This window comes from Pinus tabuliformis, chromosome 8 (genome assembly GCF_031772625.1).
Source record: "Pinus tabuliformis cultivar Carrire ecotype Pingquan chromosome 8, CPIR1, whole genome shotgun sequence".
NCBI lineage: Eukaryota > Viridiplantae > Streptophyta > Pinopsida > Pinales > Pinaceae > Pinus > Pinus tabuliformis.
This window is the reverse complement of record NC_142294.1, coordinates 1,018,876,709-1,018,897,107: the sequence shown is the minus strand read 5'-3', so window position 1 is coordinate 1,018,897,107 and position 20,399 is coordinate 1,018,876,709. Positions and strand designations below refer to the sequence as shown.

General features: G+C 42.5%; 1 protein-coding gene across 5 annotated transcripts in view; it reads left to right on the top strand.

The window, feature by feature from the left end:
• LOC149238852 (NAD(P)-binding Rossmann-fold superfamily protein) overlaps window positions 1-20,399 on the top strand; it is a 342,556-nt gene that overhangs the window by 78,679 nt on the left and 243,478 nt on the right. For 4 of the 5 annotated variants that reach the window (XM_089373201.1, XM_089373199.1, XM_089373197.1 and 1 more), the window contains exon 2: window positions 2,747-2,845. The exons of the other annotated variant lie outside the window; for it this stretch is intronic. In XM_089373201.1, the coding sequence (XP_089229327.1) occupies window positions 2,747-2,845 (99 nt within the window). The remainder of the gene's footprint in view (window positions 1-2,746; window positions 2,846-20,399) is intronic. 5 annotated transcript variants of the gene reach the window in all.

Genomic DNA, 20,399 nt, shown 5'->3' with positions numbered 1-20,399 from the left:
TTTATATTTTTTATTTAAAAAACTTGATATGAAAAGGTGTGATTGTACAAATGGTGATGGTCACAAGAGAATTAATGTGGAGCACTAAGTCTCCAAAATTGCATCTCTACTCTGTACGACTTGTGTAATTCATTGAACGATTTCAAGTATACACTGTTGTAGAGTGTGTACAGGTGACAGTTGTAGGTGGAGTTGGCTGTATGGATAATGTACGACATATGTAAATGACCTGTGAGGTTACAATGGACTACAATGTGCTGCAGGTACGACAATTGATTGGACAACATGTTGGCGGCAACATACGGTCTAAAGGTACATATATCAATGTACAGATGTCACAGTGGTGATTACATACGAGGACAAGATCAACTAGATGGTGGCAGATGATACGTATAGCGAGCACAAGGCAACGACAACATGTGGACTGGATGATGGCAGCTTGGATGATGACAGCTGGACGACTTCAAGAGCTAAACATGCAGCATGGTGGCTAAAATTGTGGCGGCTAGTTTGCATATTGGCAAATTGTACAACATCGATTGTTCATCTCTGCAAAATCAATGGATTGTGTGCTGTATGGATGGCTAGTAGTTGCATGATGGTGAACGAGGAAACAACCATAGTGTGCTATTTGATTTTTTATTTGTATATAAAATTTTGAATTTAATTTTTTTCTTTTATTATTTTTTTCAAATTTCAAATTTAATTTTTAATTGTCTTCAATGGCCAGTGGCCTAAGCATTGACAAGGATTCACAGAATGGAGAAACTTCGAAAATCTTTGTGTGGCTAAAAGCTTAGAATTAATTCACAAACAACAATGAAGTTTTGACCAAGAGTCGATGGCCAAAGGCCGAGCTCGAAGAATGAGGCTCTGATACCAAATGTGATAGCCAAACTTGGCTCACAGTCAAATAATCTAGAAGACTCGGAAAATTAACATATCCATTTATGATAAATATATATTGAAATATATAGTGGATAATGTTGAATTGATTGAATACAATGAGGATCCCATATATATAGCTAGGTGGGAGTGCCCTTTTGTAAGGATCATGTATTTTCATAAAGACATGTCATTTCATGCGTCTCTTCATTAACTATCAATTAATGTTAATATTAATATTATTTATTGATATAATTATGTTCATAACAAGTACTCCAAGTCAAATCAAGCAAAGAATGGACCAAATTGGGGATTTCTTCACCAACAAATTAGCTCAACTCTATCAACTATGCATCCAAAGCAAGTCAAAGGTCAATTTTGTTGTAAATCTCATCACCAAGCAAGGGAGATGTCCACATGTGCTAGCTGTTGGGGACGTCTTGCCCTTTTGGAGGAACGTTGAGGCTATTTTGAGGAGTGTTCAAGTAAAGGAAGGCATCTAATTTCTTGGTAAAAATACAGTGGAATGTTGTTCTCGAAAGGCCTAAACGACCCTCATTTGTAGGCTACAACCCCCTTCTATAAGATATCGACCTCCTTTGGTGAGGGTTTCAAGCATTGTAAATTCAAAAATACTTTTAAGTTTTGACTTAGTCTCCAAAGGTGTTTTGGATGGCAAGTCACCTTATTTTGTGGATCTAAAAAGGATTATTGTTGAGAGCCTCATCTATAAATTTAGTGCTCTCCCTCCTTAGCAAACCATGTTCTGAAAATGTGAGATCATTAATGCCATAATAAGAGCTGCTTTGTTGAAAACACTTTCTCTTCCATTTGTGGATTGACTATTCTATTCTTTCTCTTCTTGGCTCTTGTAAGGTTTGTGTGCTCCATAAGATAATTTTCTGGTTTATGTTTAAAGTTACACCAAAGTTATTGGATTGATCCATTAAGGGGTTGCTTAGTCACTTGGAGAAAGAGGGTTACAATGCTATGCCTCACCTTTTTCTTGTTGAGCTAGGGATTTTGAAATCTGATTTTTGGACAAACCCTTGTCAGGGATTCTTCCTTAAAGGATTAAAACTCTCTATTCTCATAGTTGATCCATTAGCCGGAGGTGTTCCATTGAAGAAGCGACTCCTAGTTGAATTTTGGCTTCGGAAAAAAGTCTTAGACAAGAGTGGAGGTGACTAGTGCATGCACTCCACATTCTCATTTTGTCCAAATGAAATAATCAATGGACAATTTAGGGAAGGTTGTGATCACAATCTGACACAAAAAGTATTTAGTGTGGTAAAGAGTAAGCCATATTTTGATCCATTAAGGGGTTGCTTAGTCACTTGGAGAAAGAGGGTTACAATGCTATGCCTCACCTTTTTCTTGTTGAGCTAGGGATTTTGAAATCTGATTTTTGGACAAACCCTTGTCAGGGATTCTTCCTTAAAGGATTAAAACTCTCTATTCTCATAGTTGATCCATTAGCCGGAGGTGTTCCATTGAAGAAGCGACTCCTAGTTGAATTTTGGCTTCGGAAAAAAGTCTTAGACAAGAGTGGAGGTGACTAGTGCATGCACTCCACATTCTCATTTTGTCCAAATGAAATAATCAATGGACAATTTAGGGAAGGTTGTGATCACAATCTGACACAAAAAGTATTTAGTGTGGTAAAGAGTAAGCCATATTTTCATTTCATCACAAAATTCTCAAAATTCATTTTTTTTTCAATTTCTACTTAAAAAACAAAAATCAGAAAATTAAATAAAACACTAAAATAAATCACTAGCTTGTGCTTAATTTCTTAATTTTCAGCTAGTTTGGTGCCAGGGTTTTGCTACTTTTGACTTAATCAATTGGCCCAAGATAGTGGCTTTGTGTGTGCAGATAAGGGTTTATTTCATCAAAACAAGCTGTTGTCCAAGGGCTTGCAGGTCTGCAACAAGAAGTTACAGCCACATGTTACAAGGTAAACAAGTCCTTTTCAAGGGAATTTTGGCCTCAAAAGGTATATCTATCATGCACCCTTTGATTTTCTTGCTTCATGAAGTTCATTTGATATTTATCTGAAGCATAAAATCCATCCTAAGGTTGATGGAATTAAAAATCAACAAGGAATTAAATTTGAGCACCCTAGTGGGAAGTTGACCTCAAAATTTAGTATTTTCCAGATTTGCGTATATTTTGAAATACGTTTTGAGGTTATTGTAGGCTCACTGGAAAGGTGTTTTAGAGTACTAACACCTCTAATCCATAGCCACGTTTTATTTGCATATTTTTAGGCTTCTGGGTGGCCCTAAGTGGGACCTAGCTTGCTGGTCCCATGTTTTTATGCAGAAAATTAGACTTACAACTTCATAACAACAAGCATAAAGTATTGATTACAGCCATATACCAAGGTACAATCAACAATAATCATCTCTTAATTGGTACTGGCTGTCTTACACTCAATTTGGTGCATTTACAAGGCTTATTTAACTGTTCTGTTGAGCGTTCTCATTGCCGGTCTGCAATTTACTGTTGTAGAATGTTAAATTTCCTCGAACCTAGCACTTGGCAGTAAATCTCAAACAAACCCTCGCACAATTTATTAATTTAATCACAACTAGGTTCTTAACGAAAAATGCGTAGCAAAAACACGCAAAAATCATCATCACATTGGACACACGATATAACTTGTAAAACCCAAAGGGGAAAAACCAACAAAGTTGTTCTATTAAGAACTTGGGCTCCCATACCAGGGATAATGGCCCATCAGAGGAAAGATACAAACAGTTTCAGCAACTTCGCTGCTACTCCCTAACTGCCCCTTGCTCCCTTTCCATATTCCCCTGCCCGACTTGCACACTTGAGTGAAATCTCTCCACTCAAACTATGTACAAGGTGCTTTCACCTCTCCCTTAGATCTCCTTTTTATAACTTATTAATGACTAAAAATCCAAACCCTAGATCTCAATGGCCAAGATTAAATCTTGCCATCTCAAGATCAATGATTGTGACTTAATCTCTCATTGAAATCACTTAAGTGACTCAACGTTATAATAAAGTCACTTTTAATCATTAAATACAAAAGGTACTTTATAAAATCACTTTACAAAGTCATCTAGAGAGGCAATCTTCCACATGCTAAGACACCAAGCCATTGTGGAAGTCCTTCCAAGCTACACAATCCAACACTCCCTCTTAGCGAGGAAGGTACTTCCATAACTCGGATCCGCATCCAAGCTCATCACACCCACTCTCCCACTGCCTAACATGGAACTTGAGCTGAGAACCATGCTTCTAGAAGCCTCTCTCTCCCGAGCATCCTGCATGGCTGTCTTAGCCGTCTGTTGCACGCTGCTCGGGTCCACTGCCCAAAACTTTCACCCACTGCCCGGACCTCCTTGCACTCTTCTTGAGGCTGCCCAGAGCCTCTGCTCGCTCTCCAAGAGACTTGTGTGCTGTCTATAGACTCTTACTCCCTGCTCAGACACTTCAGAAGTTTAACGACAATTTTTTCTTTCTTTCTTTGGGCATCCCTTTGCTCGAAACTATGGTGGTTTCTTCACTGACTGCAAGCCGCCCATTCTCTTCCGCCTACTGTCTTGCTTACAAATGAACCTAGCACATGATTTTCCCAAAGGCTACACACCCCCACGACCCCGACCTACACTGTTGGTGGCTTGGTCTTCATGGGCTGATGGTTGTGCTCGTTGAAAAAAACAACTATGCCTTTGTTGGATTTGTTTGTAGCAACTCTCAATCTCAACGCAACTTTGGGCTCTCTATGGCAGACCTATGACCAACCTTTTGGCTATTTGTCACTCCACTGTTGTTCAACCACAATTTGCGTAGGTTGAGCATTGAAGCTCCCACGTCTCATCTGCTAATGCGCTCGATCAACCTATAACCCTTCATGTCATCTTTGTTCTTGTTGAACCATTTCGTTAAGCCTTCCCGACTACTACTGTAGTCGCCCTCTGCTCCACCTCCGTTGCAGCTCGACATTCTCCTGGTTCACGTGGCGTTCAGTGTGTGTTGTCGATTGGTTGCTACTGGTCGATCTGCAACCTTTCTTTTGCGCAGCGGCTATGGAACTCATGGATTCGTCTTGCCCTTATTGCTCAGGTCGACTCTGCATGGTGACAACGGCTCCGACCAACTCCACTTAGCCTCGAGCTCTCCTCCACTCACTCTGACAATATTCTAACTTCTTGTTGCACAACATCCCGTGCTTCACTGATCCATGACTTATCTTCTTCGCATTGTGATTTCTTGATCTCCTCGTGGCTTGCCTAGAGGCTTAACTACCTTGCAACAAATCCCTTCACCTATGCGTAGACTATGAGTTGGTCTGGTATGTCTCTTGGTGGTTGGTCGGCTTAGCTGCACCCCTAGATCTGTCGTCCTCCTGTGTTCGGTGATGTTCTTAGTCCAACCTGTTCTTGGCATTGTTCCTGTGATTTTCGCTTTCTCTTGACGTCCTGCCCCCTTTGGTCCACCTGTGTTGGGTGATGCTGTTGCAGCTAGTCGGCCTGGCAGTTGCGGATTGTGGCTGTTGCTCTGATGTGTTCTTGACGGTGTTCCTGTGATTTTCGCTATCTCTCAGCGTCCCATCCTTGCTAGTTTGCTTGTGTTGGGTACCATTGTTGCGCCTAGTCGGCCTGGTGACTGTCAGCTGTGGCTATTGCCTAGAGCAGCTAGTGGCTTTGGCTGGTGGCCACCCATCACGATCCTTCTTTTTTTTGTTTTTTATTTAATATTTTTATAAGCCTCACCCGACTGTTCTTGGTCTGACTGTGCTCGACCCCAACCTGTTCTTTTGCGGGCAACAACAACTCCCTCTTGCGTTCGACGACTTCGCTTAGCGACCATGCCCTCACAAATCACGAATTGGCAATCACATGGTTCAAATCGATTTTATTTGTGCATAGAATCTCACTGCTCTTATACCATGTTAAATTTCCTCAAACCTAGCACTTAGCTATAAATCTCAAACAAATCCTTACACGATTTATTAATTATGCAAGATGAGGTTCTTGACGAAAAATGCACAGCGAAAACACATAGAAATCATCATTACACATTGGACACACGATATACCCTGGAAAACTCACAAAGGGAAAAAACGAACAAACTTGTGCTATTAAGAACTTGGGCTCTCGTACCAGGGATAATATCCCATCAGAGGAAAGATGCAAATGATTTGAGAAACCTCGTTGCTACTCCCTAACTGCCCCTTGCTCCCTTTCCTCAGACCCCTGCCTGGCTTGCAAACTTGAATGAAATCCCTCCACTCAAACTATGTACAAGGTGCCTTCACCTCTACCTTAGATCTCCTTTTATAATTATTAGTGACTAAAAACCCTAACCTTAGATCTCAATGGCCAAGATTAAATCTTGCCATCTTAAGATCAACGATTGTGACTTAATCTTTAATTGAGATCACTTAAATCAGTGACTCAACTTTATAATAATGTTACTTTTAATCATTAAATACAAAAGGTACTTTATAAAATCACTTTACGAAGTTTATCATCTAGAGAGGCAATATTCCACATGCTAAGACACGAAGCCATTGTGGAAGTCCTATTCAGCTGGGGTTGATGCACTCTATTTCCTTGGTTTGGAGGTTTGGCAAGGTGATGTAGAGATATTCTTGGGGCAGGGCAATTATGCCCTGAAGATTCTGAGGAGATTTCACATGCATGATTGTAGGTCCATGACCATGCCTCTAGTCACAAACTGGAGGAAGGTGGATACATCTAGGGCGAGTAGATCCTTCACTTTATTGGTAGTTAATAGGGTTGTTGATGTATTTGGTAAACACGTGACTAGACATATGTTTTCGAGTTAACTCTTTGAGCCAGTTTATGGTCAAACCTACCAGAGTGCATTGGGTTGCTGCTAAGCACGTATTGAGATATCTCATGGGGATAGTAAAGTTTGGATTGTGGTACAAACATGTCGATGAGATGAGGCTTGAGGGCTTCATTGATGTAAATTGGGTAGGGAGCTCCACAGACAAGAAGAGTACATTGGGATGCACATTCAATATTGGATCAACAATGATTTCTTGGTTCAGCTGGAAGCAAAGGTCAGTTGCATTGAGCTCAGTCGAGGTCGAGTACGTGCTTGCCAGACTCCAGTTTGGCAGGGTGTGAAGCTATTTGGTTGAGGAAGCTTCTTGTGGGCTTGTTTGGGATAGAGTTGGAGCCCACCGTGATCCACTGTGACAATCAGAGTTGCATCAAGCTCTCTAAGAATCCAATGTTTCACGATCGCTCAAAGCACATCGACATACATTATCATCACATCAGGGATATTGTTTAGAGAGGTATAGTTACACTCCAGTACGTACCAACAGAGGAGCAGACAACAAACATTCTGACCAAGGCATTGCCAGGGAGCATATTTGTTTACCTTAGAGAGAAGTTGGGTGTAGTGCAGAACACCTTCCTCTCTAAGAGGGAGTGTTGATTGGAGTAGAGAAGTAAGGGTTCTGCTTGCCTAGGTGCTAAGGCTAGTAGAGGGACCCACAAGACAACCACTTTAGTAGAATATTAATTTATTTAACTATTTCCTAAAGTTGGACTTAGGAAAAATTTAAAAATCCTAAGTTAACTTATGATTTAATCTCAGCCCTTCATCAAGATCTAATCTCAGCCGTTGAGAGTGAAGGAGGGATTAGGTTAAAATTATAAGAGGAGATAGAGCGAGTAAGTGGCCAGTTAGTTGAGCACAAGCAATGTGTCAGATTAGCAAAGGGAAAGACTAGGGTTTCAATGGATTGTAGAACTTCAACGACCAAGAAGGTGATTGAGTGAGGGTTGAGCTGCTCTTACAACCCTAGTGCAGTGATTCCACTCGCATGTGTGCACAGGAAGGGAGATTTGTGTTGAATTTTCTAATTCTATCCGTTATAAAATTAATCTGTATTCTGCTGGTTTATTTCTTCTACTTGTTTAAATTTGAACAAGTTATTTAATACATTTAAATACCGAAATAAACACAATACAGTCACAACATCTAAAGATCATCAACTGAAAGAAAACAAGCACACAAGTGACACCATTATTTTTGGACAAATGTCCCTGGAAAAACCCAATGCGAGAAAACTGGTGCAGCTATTATGAGGGTTTATTATTATGCAGTATTTGCTCGAGTACAACTGGGTGCCTAACTGTCTCACCTGATGGAGAAAAACACACGACAGGAATACCTCTCTATTCAGAAAACCTTTCCCACGAAAACCTCTCCGACGACTCTGAACCTCAGTGCTGGTCCTTCTGGCCTTTGCATCAGCCTCCTGCTGACCTGCGTCAACCCCATGACCCTCTGCGTCAGCCCTCTGAGGCACTGCGCAACCTTTGGGACCCTCTGCGTCACTCCAATAGCCTTTGTGTGGATGACGCAGTCCCTTTGGCCTCTGCGTTGTCTCTGCTAGGCTCTGCGCGGCCTAAACTGGCTGCTGCTCTCTCTCTCTACTTCTGCGCTGGTTTCTCAGTGTTGTCTCTGCCTCTTTGTCCGGTCTCACTGCCCCTTGATGCTGATCACTGATTCACTTTTGCTTAGCAACCCCGCTCTAGCAAAATGAATGACTGATCACTCTGGTGTGTTCTCCAACTGATCCTCAAGCCTCCTCTTATACTTTTCTCGTTGGTCCTTCAACGACCGAGATTAAATCTCTAATTGACAACTAAGATTAGATTTGGCTTGATCCATGACTTTTGGAACCTTCTAACCCAGTTTCATATTAATACCCATTAATATTTTGATTTTCCTAAGTTTAGACTTCGGAACTCCATTAAAAATATTAATTATTTTAATATCTCCCAAACCAGGTACAATCTGTCCAAACCATTAAAGGGTCTTGTAGATCTCATGTGCTTTAGCCTCTACACCAATTTTTATGGCTAGAGCACATCCGATGCTACCCCAAATCAATAATCTGTGCATGCTATAGCTTACACGTGTGTAGAAAGGCAGATCTGTGTAGCCATTTGGCAGATTGGGTGCATAGTAGGGAGATCGATTTATCTTGGAAGAAGATTAGTTGTTTTATTGGGTTGAAAGGGAAGTTTTACCTTGCTGTAATTTTTTTGAAGATTATCCTTTTGCTAAAGATAATAAAAGACACAAAAAGTTGCAAGTTATCTTCGAAGTTGGGGTTTCGTGCGTATATCTTGTATTCGATGTGTTGAATGTGTCTGCCTTTTGATTCATTTATTTTCCACCATGCATTCTAAGTTAGAAAAATTAGTGTATTTGCAATTTAAGTTTTTGGAACAACTTTTATTTGTATTTTGGGTTTTATACTTAGAAAATTGTGAATCAACGATTGGGTTTAAGGAAATCTAACATAGAATATCATTTTCAGATTTGCAATCTGTGAAAATTCGAGAATCCCACTCCAATCAACTACTGCAACAACTAATTAAACTTCTCTTATCTTATTGAATTGAGACTTTTGTGATCCATATCAATTTTTTGAAGAATCTTTGGCGAAAATCACATAGAAAAACCTTTGTCGATGCGTTTCAAACCAACCAGTGTGGTTCATCGTCAGGACAAGTTGAATGAGCAGATCTCACTTAGCACATTAAATAGAGAGGGCAGAGTATCCCATGACTCAACGGCTAAAAAACAACAGCTAGAATAGACTGGATAACGGCTTGTTTGACTATGATAAAGGGTATAAATAATATTAATATATATAAATTTTTATTTATTTTATTATTATTATTATTATTTTAATAAGAAAATTTTTGGTTATTAATATTAAAATTAAAATGTAAGTGGACTATACTAGAATAAGTAACATCATAGAATAAATAATTGCAAATATATTGATAAATATAAATTAAAATGAATTAAATTAAAAATTATATAAAATTAATTAGTTTAAAAAATATTAGTTAGATATAAATGCCAAAAATAGAGTAATAGTTAATTATATTTATTAATTAAAATATATATTTTTATAAATATTCGCCAAAGAGTTAAAAAGAAAAATATTACAATATTAAAAATTAATTTAAGGATCAAATTAAATACTGAAATATACTGAAACAAATTATTTACTGTTTCCTACAACAAATATCGAAGCTAATACAACTACAGCCTTCACTTAATTAATTAATTTGCCCAAAACAAGAACAAAACAATAGAGAAAAATGCACACAAGTGACGCAATATTTTTTTGGAAAAATGTCCCTGGAAAAACCCAATGCGGGGAAATCGGTGCAACAACTTTGCGGGTTTTATATTATTAAGCAGTAGTTTCTGAAGACAACTCTGGATGCCCTCCCGAAAATCCAGTTACAAAGAAATACAATTGGTAGAAAAACTTAGTGAGATTACCTCACTCTACCCAGCTATTCCCGGCTGTTTCGGCAGCTGAACCAACTATCCCCGGCTATCTTTGTGGTGGCCCTGCGTAGGCCTTGCGTCAGCCTTAAATGGCTCTGCGTCAACTCAACTGGGAAACGTTTGCCCTCTGGAGCAATTTCCATCCCTCCCGGCTTAGAAATGTCAGCTCCCTTAGCAAACTCGGATTTTCGCACTAAAGATTGCATAGCTTCTGCGTGAGCCCTCCTGGCTCAGCGTCAAGCTCTGCGTGGGCCTTTCTGGCCCAGCGTCAACCCCTCCTGGCTCAGCGTCAAGCTCTGCGTGGGCCTTTCTGGCCCAGCGTCAACCCCTCCTGGGTGTGTGCTGCCTCCTCCTGGTGTCTCTCTGGCACTCTGCTGCGTATCCTGGGTCTTGTAGAAGATACTCCAACCCAACCATCCCTGCCCCACACTGCAAGAGCCCACTATCGAAAATCTCCCGACAGCTACACTGCTTTAGAAAATTGATTCTCTGACTCTGTGTGTTTTCCAAATGATCCTCAAGCTCCCTTAAATAATCTTCTCGTTGACATTCAACGACCTAGATTAGAAGCTAATCGATGGCTAAGATCATTTTTGCTTTATCCTCGTCTTCTTCTATAAGTTACACCCATAGTTAGATTAATACCCATTAATTATTTTAATTTCCTAAGTTTAGACTTAGGGTCCCATTAAAAATAATTAATTATTTTAATAAAACTGTCTCCGGGTGGAATTTCCCAAAACACTTTCTGGGTTCTTTGGAATACATGTGCCCAATCCTCCTTGCAAAATTTGAGACTTAGAGCACATATGATGCTACCAAAAATCAACACTCCCTCTTAGCGAGGAATGTGCTCTAGCAATGCCTCCCACTGAAGCATCACCTTGACTTCATAACATTGTCCTCTGCGTTGCTGATGTTTGACATGCTGTCCACCGACTATTGCGCTACTACTGCTGACATTGCCACTGTCAACATTGCATCCATACTACAACTCATTTTGAATTTCTGTATCCGTGCTGCTGCTGGCACTGCCACTGTCAACTGCCCCTGCACTGCAAACTACCGCAGCTACTACATCAACAATGGAAAAACATCCCAAATTACTGAACAAGTGTTCAACATAGATGCTTCTGGATGTTGAAGATCTGACTGCTGCTAGTCCTACGTTGTTCCTTTGAAGCCACTGCGTTGCTATTGCCACTGCACTGTGCCTCTCTCCACTGCTGCAACTCTGCACTACGCTGCTTAGACTTGGCGTTCTAGCCACTGCATCTGTCGCTTCAACACTCCTCTTCACCAACTGACTCTGGTCTATCCTTCTACTTTTGATCTGGGCTCCCATAGTAAGGAATTGATCGGAGAGGTGGGCTCCTCAAGGATCTTGCCCATATGTAGGTCTTTCAAACTACAACTATAAATCAGCCCACCTCCCTCGTGGAGGTATCTCAGCCGTCATGGCGAACACCTCCTCCTCGATCTTTGCGGGTGCAGCCTTTGGATCGTGCTTCTCATCTTTGTCCTTCTTCCTGAGAGGACACTGTGTTGCGTAGTGACCCATCTCACCACACCTGAAACAATTGATCTTCAAGACGTCCTTCTTACATCTCTGCTGCTCCTGCTGTCCCTTTGATGCAAGGGCTACATTATCCTCCTCTTCCTTGGGCTTCGACCCACTGCTGCTGCTTCCGTCAAGTTTAACCTTGACTAAGTCTCTCCTCAGCTCATCTTGTTTTAGAGTTGTTCACATCTCATCCCAATTCGGCAATGTTGCTTTGCCCAGGATACTCTGGACAAAGACTTGCCACTCATTTGAGACAAAATTGAGGGCTAGTCTAACCCAGTGTTTTACGAAACGGCCGTACCGAAACGGAAACGGCCGTTTCGTTCCGTTTCATTAAAAAAAATTCTGACCCGGCCTTTGACCCGGCTCGGCTGGCCGAGTCAGCTATGACTCGGCCGAGTCAGCCAATGACTCGGCCGGGTCATAGCTGACCCGGTCAACCCGGCCGGGTCCTGTCAAAAAACGGCCGTTTCGTTCAAGTTTCCATATGATCTAGGCTGGTAACTGGTTATATCATTCTGAAGTTATTATATTTAGAAACATAATTTTCAACAGGGGTCCTACAGTCGTTACTTTGTGCTAGAGCTTTGGCACTAACTTTTGTGGTGCCATTGCGGGAACCATTGTGTTTGCTACTTCATCGACAGAGTTATTGTTTTTTATCAGAGTTGGACGTGGATCAATTGATCCGTCTTTGGCTCTAGTCAAAGCCAAAAATTGCTACGCCTTATGTTTGGTGTCAGCAGGCCAATGAAGGCTAATGCAGGCCAGATAGGTTAATGGGATGGTGAAAAAGGGCAGAATCAGATATTAATTGCATCCAGAGAATGTCAAGCATTAAATTCTAGCCAAACTCCTGACGAGGTGCTCAGCACAACTATGTTATTTCCACCAATATGATATACAGCTAAAAATTTGAAGCATTGGCAAAGTAGATTTCATGAATCAGTACAGTGAATATGAGAAAGCTAACTAGTTAGAAATGTTATATTTCTATTAGCTGACATATGCCATAAATCTACATATGCCATAAAGCCTACATATGCCATAAATCTTTTTGGTCCAGCATTGACAACCAAAAGTTTATAAAGAATGCTCAAATAAAGGGTCCATGTTAAAAAGTGATGAAAAATAATATACATCATTGTGCACTATGGAAGAATGATCAAGAAGAAAGTGAAATCCTACAATCGTGGGAGCATCCCCTTACTAGGGGAATGGATGGCAGGGAAGTTGGGAAGAGTTAGTCTTGGAGATGATCCATGGATAAGCTGTTTTCAACACTACATACTCTTGAAACCCTTGAAATTATTTCTAAACAAACAAGGAGTTGCATCATTTAGAAGATATGGAAACTTGAATGAAAATCTTTAAAATTATGTTTAAAATATTTAAAATTATGTTTTTTTATAAAAAAAATAAATATTTAATGTATTTTTTACAACGACCGAGTCATTGAAATCGAGCCGGCCGAGTCATTGCCGTTTCCGAGTCCGAGTCCGAGTCGATCCTCGGCCGAGTCCGAATCCGAGTCCGTTTTGTAAAACACTGGTCTAACCAACTCTGAATCTTGAGGTGTATGCCCCGTAAAAGACAATTCATCACGGGCCTCCTTAAGCTTCGTGAGGAATGGATCCACACGCTCCCCCTTCTGCATTTGAGCAGATCTCAGCTTCTGCTCCAAGTACATCTTCCGCTGCTCGAAAGATCCTTGATATAACGTGGACAATGTGTCCCACATCTCCTTAGTGTGAAATTTTCTAAATCTAACAAGTCAGAAATCCTACTACAGTAAACTGATTTGTATTATGTACCTGTGTTAATCGTTTTAACAAGTTATTTTCAGAAAATATTAATGCAAACACTACAGCCTACACCAATATACAAATCAAGTCATGAAAAATAAATGAGACAGGCACACAAATGACACTTATTTTTGGACTAAATGTCCCTAGAAAAAACCAATGCGGGAAAACCAGTGCAACAACGCTGAGGGTTTTCTATTATTAAGCAGAAGTTCTGAATACAAACGCTGGTTGCCCTCCCGACAAACCAGTGATAGAGAAATACAATGGCGGAAAGCCTGAGTGAGTTTTGCGTCACTTCACCCAACAGATTTCCGCTGATCTGGCAGCAAAACTGGCTGGCCCCGGCTATAACTACGCTGCCCCTTCGTAGTAACTGCGTGGGCTTGCGAGGAGCTCTTTGAGGCTCTTCATCAGCTCTTCTACCTATTGCGTCAACTTTCTCGACCATTTCGGCAGTTCTGACTCTCTGCGTGGAATGCAACTTTCTTCCTCTGCATTGGCCCTTCTGGCTCTGCGTCAACACTGTGTGGGCCCAGACTGGCCCAACGTCAGCTCTCCTGGCGACTGTGCTGCCTCCACAAGCTTCTCTCCGCTTCGTTGTCTGTATTTCCAAACTATCACTGCCCCTCAGCTGCAATATCTCCCCAGTCGATTTTCCTCCTGAGAACTTCTCACCTCAGAAAATTGATTTCCTTAATCTCTCTGTGTATCTTCTCCAACTGACCCCACGCCTCCATTTATACTTTTCCTATTGAGAAATCAATGGTCGAGATTAAGTCACTAATTAACGACTAAGATTAAATTAGACTTGATCCTCGTCTCTTAGAAGCTTCTCACCCATATTTTCATTAATACCCATCAATATTTTTATTTTCCTAAGTTTAGACTTAGGAACCCCATTAAAAATATTAACTATTTTAATAAAATACAATCTGGGTAGAATTTCACCAAATTATTTCTGGGTCTTGGAGATCTCATGTGTTCTATCCCCTCCACAAAATTTCGGAGCTAGAGCACATTTGATGCTACCCAAAAATCAACACCCCCTCTTAGCGAGGAATGTGCTCTAGCAATATTGTTAATTTTAGGTATGTTCATAGAAATTTATTTCAATTTTCACAGTTAGCTCAATATCTTTTCCATATTAGCAATCACATCAGCATTAAAGTAAACTGCAGATAGAACATAAACATAAATTGCAGAAGACAAGCCAAGACAAGAGGACACAAGATGTGGTGCTAGCTAGGGACAAACCCCAATGTGGGGAAACCCTTGATCAATTCTTCCTATATGTTCTTCAATAGTTCAGCACAGAGAGAGAGAGAGAGAGATAGTACGTTTACAACAAAAAGTCAACAGTTTGACTTATCTAGATAAGAGCATAGATCATCTCTAAGAAGATGATACATGAGATCAGTTGAAGACATGCTGCTTCAACTGATTCTCCAAGGTAACTCCTTCACCTATCGTTGTGTTGCATTTCGTCATCATGCGGCATTTCACCGTGCTGCACCATGCTGCACCCATCATCACTATGCTGCATCTCATCATGCTTCATTAATCATGACTGTACCCATCACTGTACTGCATTATGTGCCATTGTTGCACCATGTTGCCATACTGACTTATGTGCTAACTGCACCTTGCTTGCTTGTTGTCCCTAGCATGCTTGTTGTCCTTAGCATGCTTGCTGTTGCATGCTAGTTGTCCCTTGCATGCTAGCTGTACCTACACATGCTCGCTGCACTAAGTATCATGCCGTTGTCCCAATATTAGTTTGCTGTCCCTTGCATGCTTGCTGAAACATTGCATGCTTGGTGTACTTGCTGCTAAGTACCATACAACTGTCCCAATGTTAGTTAGCTGTCCCTTGCATGCTGCTCTCCTTCGGAGACAGATGCTCTGGTTGAAACCCCGGATAAACACTCCGGCAGCTCCTCAACGCAATCTGCCCCACGAAAAACCCCAGCGTCAGCCTCTAGGGATTGCGTCAGCCTTTTCTGCCCTCTGTGTCAGCGTTCCCGACAGTTCCGGCTGTTCTCGACAGTTCTGGCTTCTGCCCTTTGCATCAACTTTCCCGGCAGTTCCCAGCAGTTCCGGCTATTCCCGGCTGTTTCGGCAGTTCCCGACGGTTCTCGGCAGTTTCGACTTCTGCCCTCTAGATTAGGGCTGCGTTATCCCTTAGGATCTCTCCTCCTACTAAAACCCAAAGACAAGTAGAGAGGAAGAGATCCCAAGTGTGTTGAAATGACTTGAAGGCCACCTCTATTTATACTAAAACGTTGAGCACAAGTGGGGTTTATTTGGTTGTTGGCCGACCTTGACGAATTGTCCCATAACACAAATAAATTCATATCTCCATGAATACTTATCGGAATCGGATTGATCTCTAGATCAATCCTACACCTCTTGATGAGAGGGATCCAAGAAAAATATCAGCTTCCATTAATAAGATGACCCACATGGAGTTTGGCCCTAGTTGCCAATTTTAACAAATACTTCCCAACAAAAGTATCACACTAATCCACGACATCGGTCCTCTGTGCTACTAATGCTCGACCTGCTGCCCCTCATCCACTGTGCTGCTACAACCTGTACTGTTGCCAATGACACTGCCACTGTCACTACTACATTTGTAATACAACTCCCTCTCAATACGCTGCATCATACTACCCATAGCACTGCCACTGCTAACTGCTACCCTGCAACTCAGTTGCTGAGAAGTAAGCAACTGAAAAGTCACCCAAAAGCTGACATGCTGGTTAGTCTGGATGCCCCGTGATGTTGAAGCTACCTCTGCTGCTAAATTGTGCTGACCCTTTGATGCTACTGCGCTGTTGTTGTATCTGGTATGTGCCTCCTGCACTGCTACAACACTCCACTACGCTGCCTCAAACTTGGGCACTCTAGCTCTACCACTGTTGCTCTATCATCCCTTGCACCGACTGACTCCCATCATTCTGCTACTGCCATTAAGGGCTCCCATAGCCGTATGTGATCCAAGAGTTTGGGCACCTCAAGGATCCTACCCTTTCAGGTAGTCCTCTCGACTACAGTTCAATATCGCCCCACCTCTTCTTTAGAGGTGCATGAACACTCATGGCTCAATCATCATCATCCTCTTTGTCAGCTTGTGCTGGAGCAACCTTTGAGACATAATTCTCTTCTTTGCCCTTCTTCCGAGGGCACTGCGTGGCGAAATGACCCATTTCTCCACATCTAAAGCATCTGACTTTGGATATGTCCTTCTTCTTTCGTTTCCACTGCCCTTGTTGTCCCGTTGATGCGAGAGCCGCATCCTCCTCTTCCTCCTTGATTCTGACCCCTTTGCTGCTGCTTCCTGCCTTGGTCCATCGTCTGATCTCTTCCTGTCGAAGAGCTGCCCACATCTCCTCCCAACTGGGAGGAGATGCCTTGCCCAAGATGCTTTGGACAAAGGTTTCCCAGTCTTTAGTCACTGCATTTAGGGCAGTCCTGACCATAAATTCAAGATCTGGTGTAGCCCCTATGAAAGTTAGCTGGTCACAACTCGCAACCTGAGAAGGAAGGGATCGGTTTCTTCTCCCTTCTGCATCTGACACTGTCTCAACTGGCTCTCAAGCAACATCTTCCGCTGAACGAAAGTTGCCTTGTACAATGTGGTTAAGGCCGCCCACATTTCCCTTGCTGTGTCCTTCTCAGCTATATGTGGGATCACATGATCCTTGACCCCATCCAAGATCATGCACTTCGCTTTAGCCTAAGCCTCCTCATACTTCTTGAGAGGATTAGCATCAACAAGAACAACAACCGTCTTCAAGGCATAATCCTTGATGCGATTTTTATTCAAAACTGCCAAGATCCTGGCCTTCCAGCTGACAAAGTTGGATGCTCCATCCAACCTGTTCTGATCCCTCAGTTCGTTCACTGCCATCTTTGCTCAAATGAATGTCGAACTTGTTCTCTTCTCCCTCTTTCGCTACTGCCCCAACAAAACTCGGATCTGGATTTCCTTGGCCCTAGAAATCCTCTAAGGAACAAGTTCTCTCTGAATTTCGATTTCCTTTCCTTCTGCGAACCACTGTTGAACTGCTCCTCTTTGATCTCTCTTTGCTGCTGCTCAGGACTGGATCTAGTTTTCTTGGTGTTGTAGCGGCTACAACCACCCTCCAAAATTTTGCCTTAGCTTGTTTTGGAGCCTCCCTACCAACCTTACACAACAACTTGCCTTGCTTCATCAAGTCCTCAAGCTTTAGTGTCTTTCTTGCACAAAGGCAGCCTGTCGACCACAGTTTGATTTTTTCCCTTCACAGGCTGCTCACCCGGTCTTGGTCCAGCTACAGGCTGAGCAACTTCCCCTTGAAAATTGCGCATTTCTGGAGGTCAACCAACCTTCTCTCCAGAAATTGTGCAATCCTCTCTGATAGCCTGCTAGGCTCCAGGATTGCGTAATCCTGCCAGCCAACCCTCCCAGCAGGATTTGTGCAAATTTTCCCAGCAGCAGGCTGTTCAACCCAGAGTTTGTGCAAATCTGGGTAGCAGTCAGCTGCTCTGCCCAGAAATTGCACAAATATTTTGGGAAGCCAGCCTAGCTCACAACCAAAAGTGCGCATTTTCCTCCAGCAGTCAAGTAGTCTTTTGCATGTGTAGCTGAGTTGACCGGTTCCCTCCGGGACCGAGCAAAACTGACTTGCATGCATGGGCTGCTTCTCCCAAGGCAGCATGCAAGGGCATCCCTTGTTTCAGGGATCTATGTTTAGCAATTGGATGTTACATGCAAGGATCATTTTAGAAACCTCCCACCAAGTGTCGCTTCCCCTAGATTTGTGGCATATGCGTCACAACCTCGATGTTATCAAAACTCATCAACCGGACACTGCAGAGCTCATTCCTCACATCAACCTTGTAGCTTTGACATCCCACATCACATCTAGGAGCAATTGACACATTTAGCTTAGTTGTTTTTGGGTAAGCTCGCTTCCCATGCTTTGTGCTGCATTTCTGTCGCTTTTTGTGTTTTTGCTTGTGGGAGTACTGTTTGCTTGATTTCTTGGAACGCTTGCTATCGTTCACATGTATACTAGCTTGTCCTAGCTCTGCTTCTGTTTTCGTTGCTATCTCACTGTTGTCGCATGCATGAACTGTTTTGCACAGACGTTCACCCAACCAGTGAATTGCCTCACCCACATGCATGTTGATCTTCTTGTTGAATCTTTCATTCATGTTTTGCATGCACTGTTAATCACTTCTGCTATCACTTCGTGTCGCCATTTATTCATTGACTTACTCGCTTTCAGTTGTCTGTCGGCGAGTCGGGCCAACCTTGGCCCGGGCTCTGCTTTCACCAAGGCTGCATTGCGCATTCTGGGAAAGGAAGGTTGGCCTTCCTCTCTAGATTTGCGTATTCCTGCCCAACACTGGCCTCTAGGACTGTTTTGCACATTTCTGGAGGACAGTGGTTGCTTGGCCCAAGAAATTGTGCAAATCTGTCCCTAGGCCAACAGTCCTTCCTAGCGGGGATTATGCAATGTGCAATCCGAACAGTCAACAACCAGACTGGACTGTGCATTGCGCAATTCTAGCAGTCAGTCAGTCTCTCAGCAGACCAGAATGTGCCTTGTGTAGTCTTGGTAGTCAAACTCCCGACCTCCTAGCCGAAATTGTCCAACCTTCATGATCATTCACCCAGGTATGTTGCAACTCAGTTCTCATGTTCATTTTGGTTTTCAACTGTCAGATTGCTTGCTATGAGTGTTGCCATGTCTCCAAGTGTTGCAGGTGTTCATCTGCCTCTCAGTAGTACAGGTACCATGGTTTCCGAGAGAGCAGAGACAAGGACACCATTCAGAGCACGCTTGGGGATGCAGTCGATCAAGTGTCGATGAGATTGCCTACTCACGAAGACATCAAGTTGTTTGTAGACAAGGACATGAAGTGACAACATCACAACGAGCAACATCATGAACAACAACTGAAGACAACATACCAAATGCAACGAATGCAAGAGGAGGGTTGTTAACAACACGGAGGTGGAACAAGGTTGCAAGCTCAAGCAAGTCCATTGATGATGAAAGCAACTTTGGAGACACCGGCTATGGAGTGATGGTGCGACATGAAGATCGCGCGAAGGCAAAAGATGTAACAAAGGAGTTGCATGTGTTGAAGCAGCAACTCAGGAAGAACATGAAGATGCGCAGACAGATGAATGAGTTGCAGCAAGATCAGGAACAACAATGGGCGCAACGTGCGCTCACAGATGAAATTGCACTCGTACAGGTTAAAGATCCATCCCAACAGTGGACACGAAGCAGACATGGTGAGCAGTGTGGTTGATCGCATGCAAGGGATCTAGCAGCATGCATGTCATTATACGCACACATGCAACCCAACCCATTTAGCACACTCACCAAGGCGAAGACAAGAAGCAAGTCCAACTGGCGCTGAACATGTGCTTCGACAAGTTGATGCGCATGACCACCAACACACACTTGAAGATCAATACGGACACCATGCATGAGTGTGTTGCCGCTTCAACTGTACCCAAGAAGACCATGCACATGTTAGCAGACGAGTTGGATGAAGGGGCCGAACCAATGCACCAGTTGCAACAGAGGCAAGAGTTCGCTTCAGCAATATGTCACCATGAGGTGCATGCACACCATCACGGACGACCAAGTTTGGCATCAGCTCACCACCTTCACTATCACAAGCATGTCAAAGAGTTGGTCTCATCACAACAGACCGAGTGTTAGTGATGTCTTGCAAGGCTTGCTCAAGCCATGTTGTCTCACATGAGTACATGTGCATTGTAATGTTGA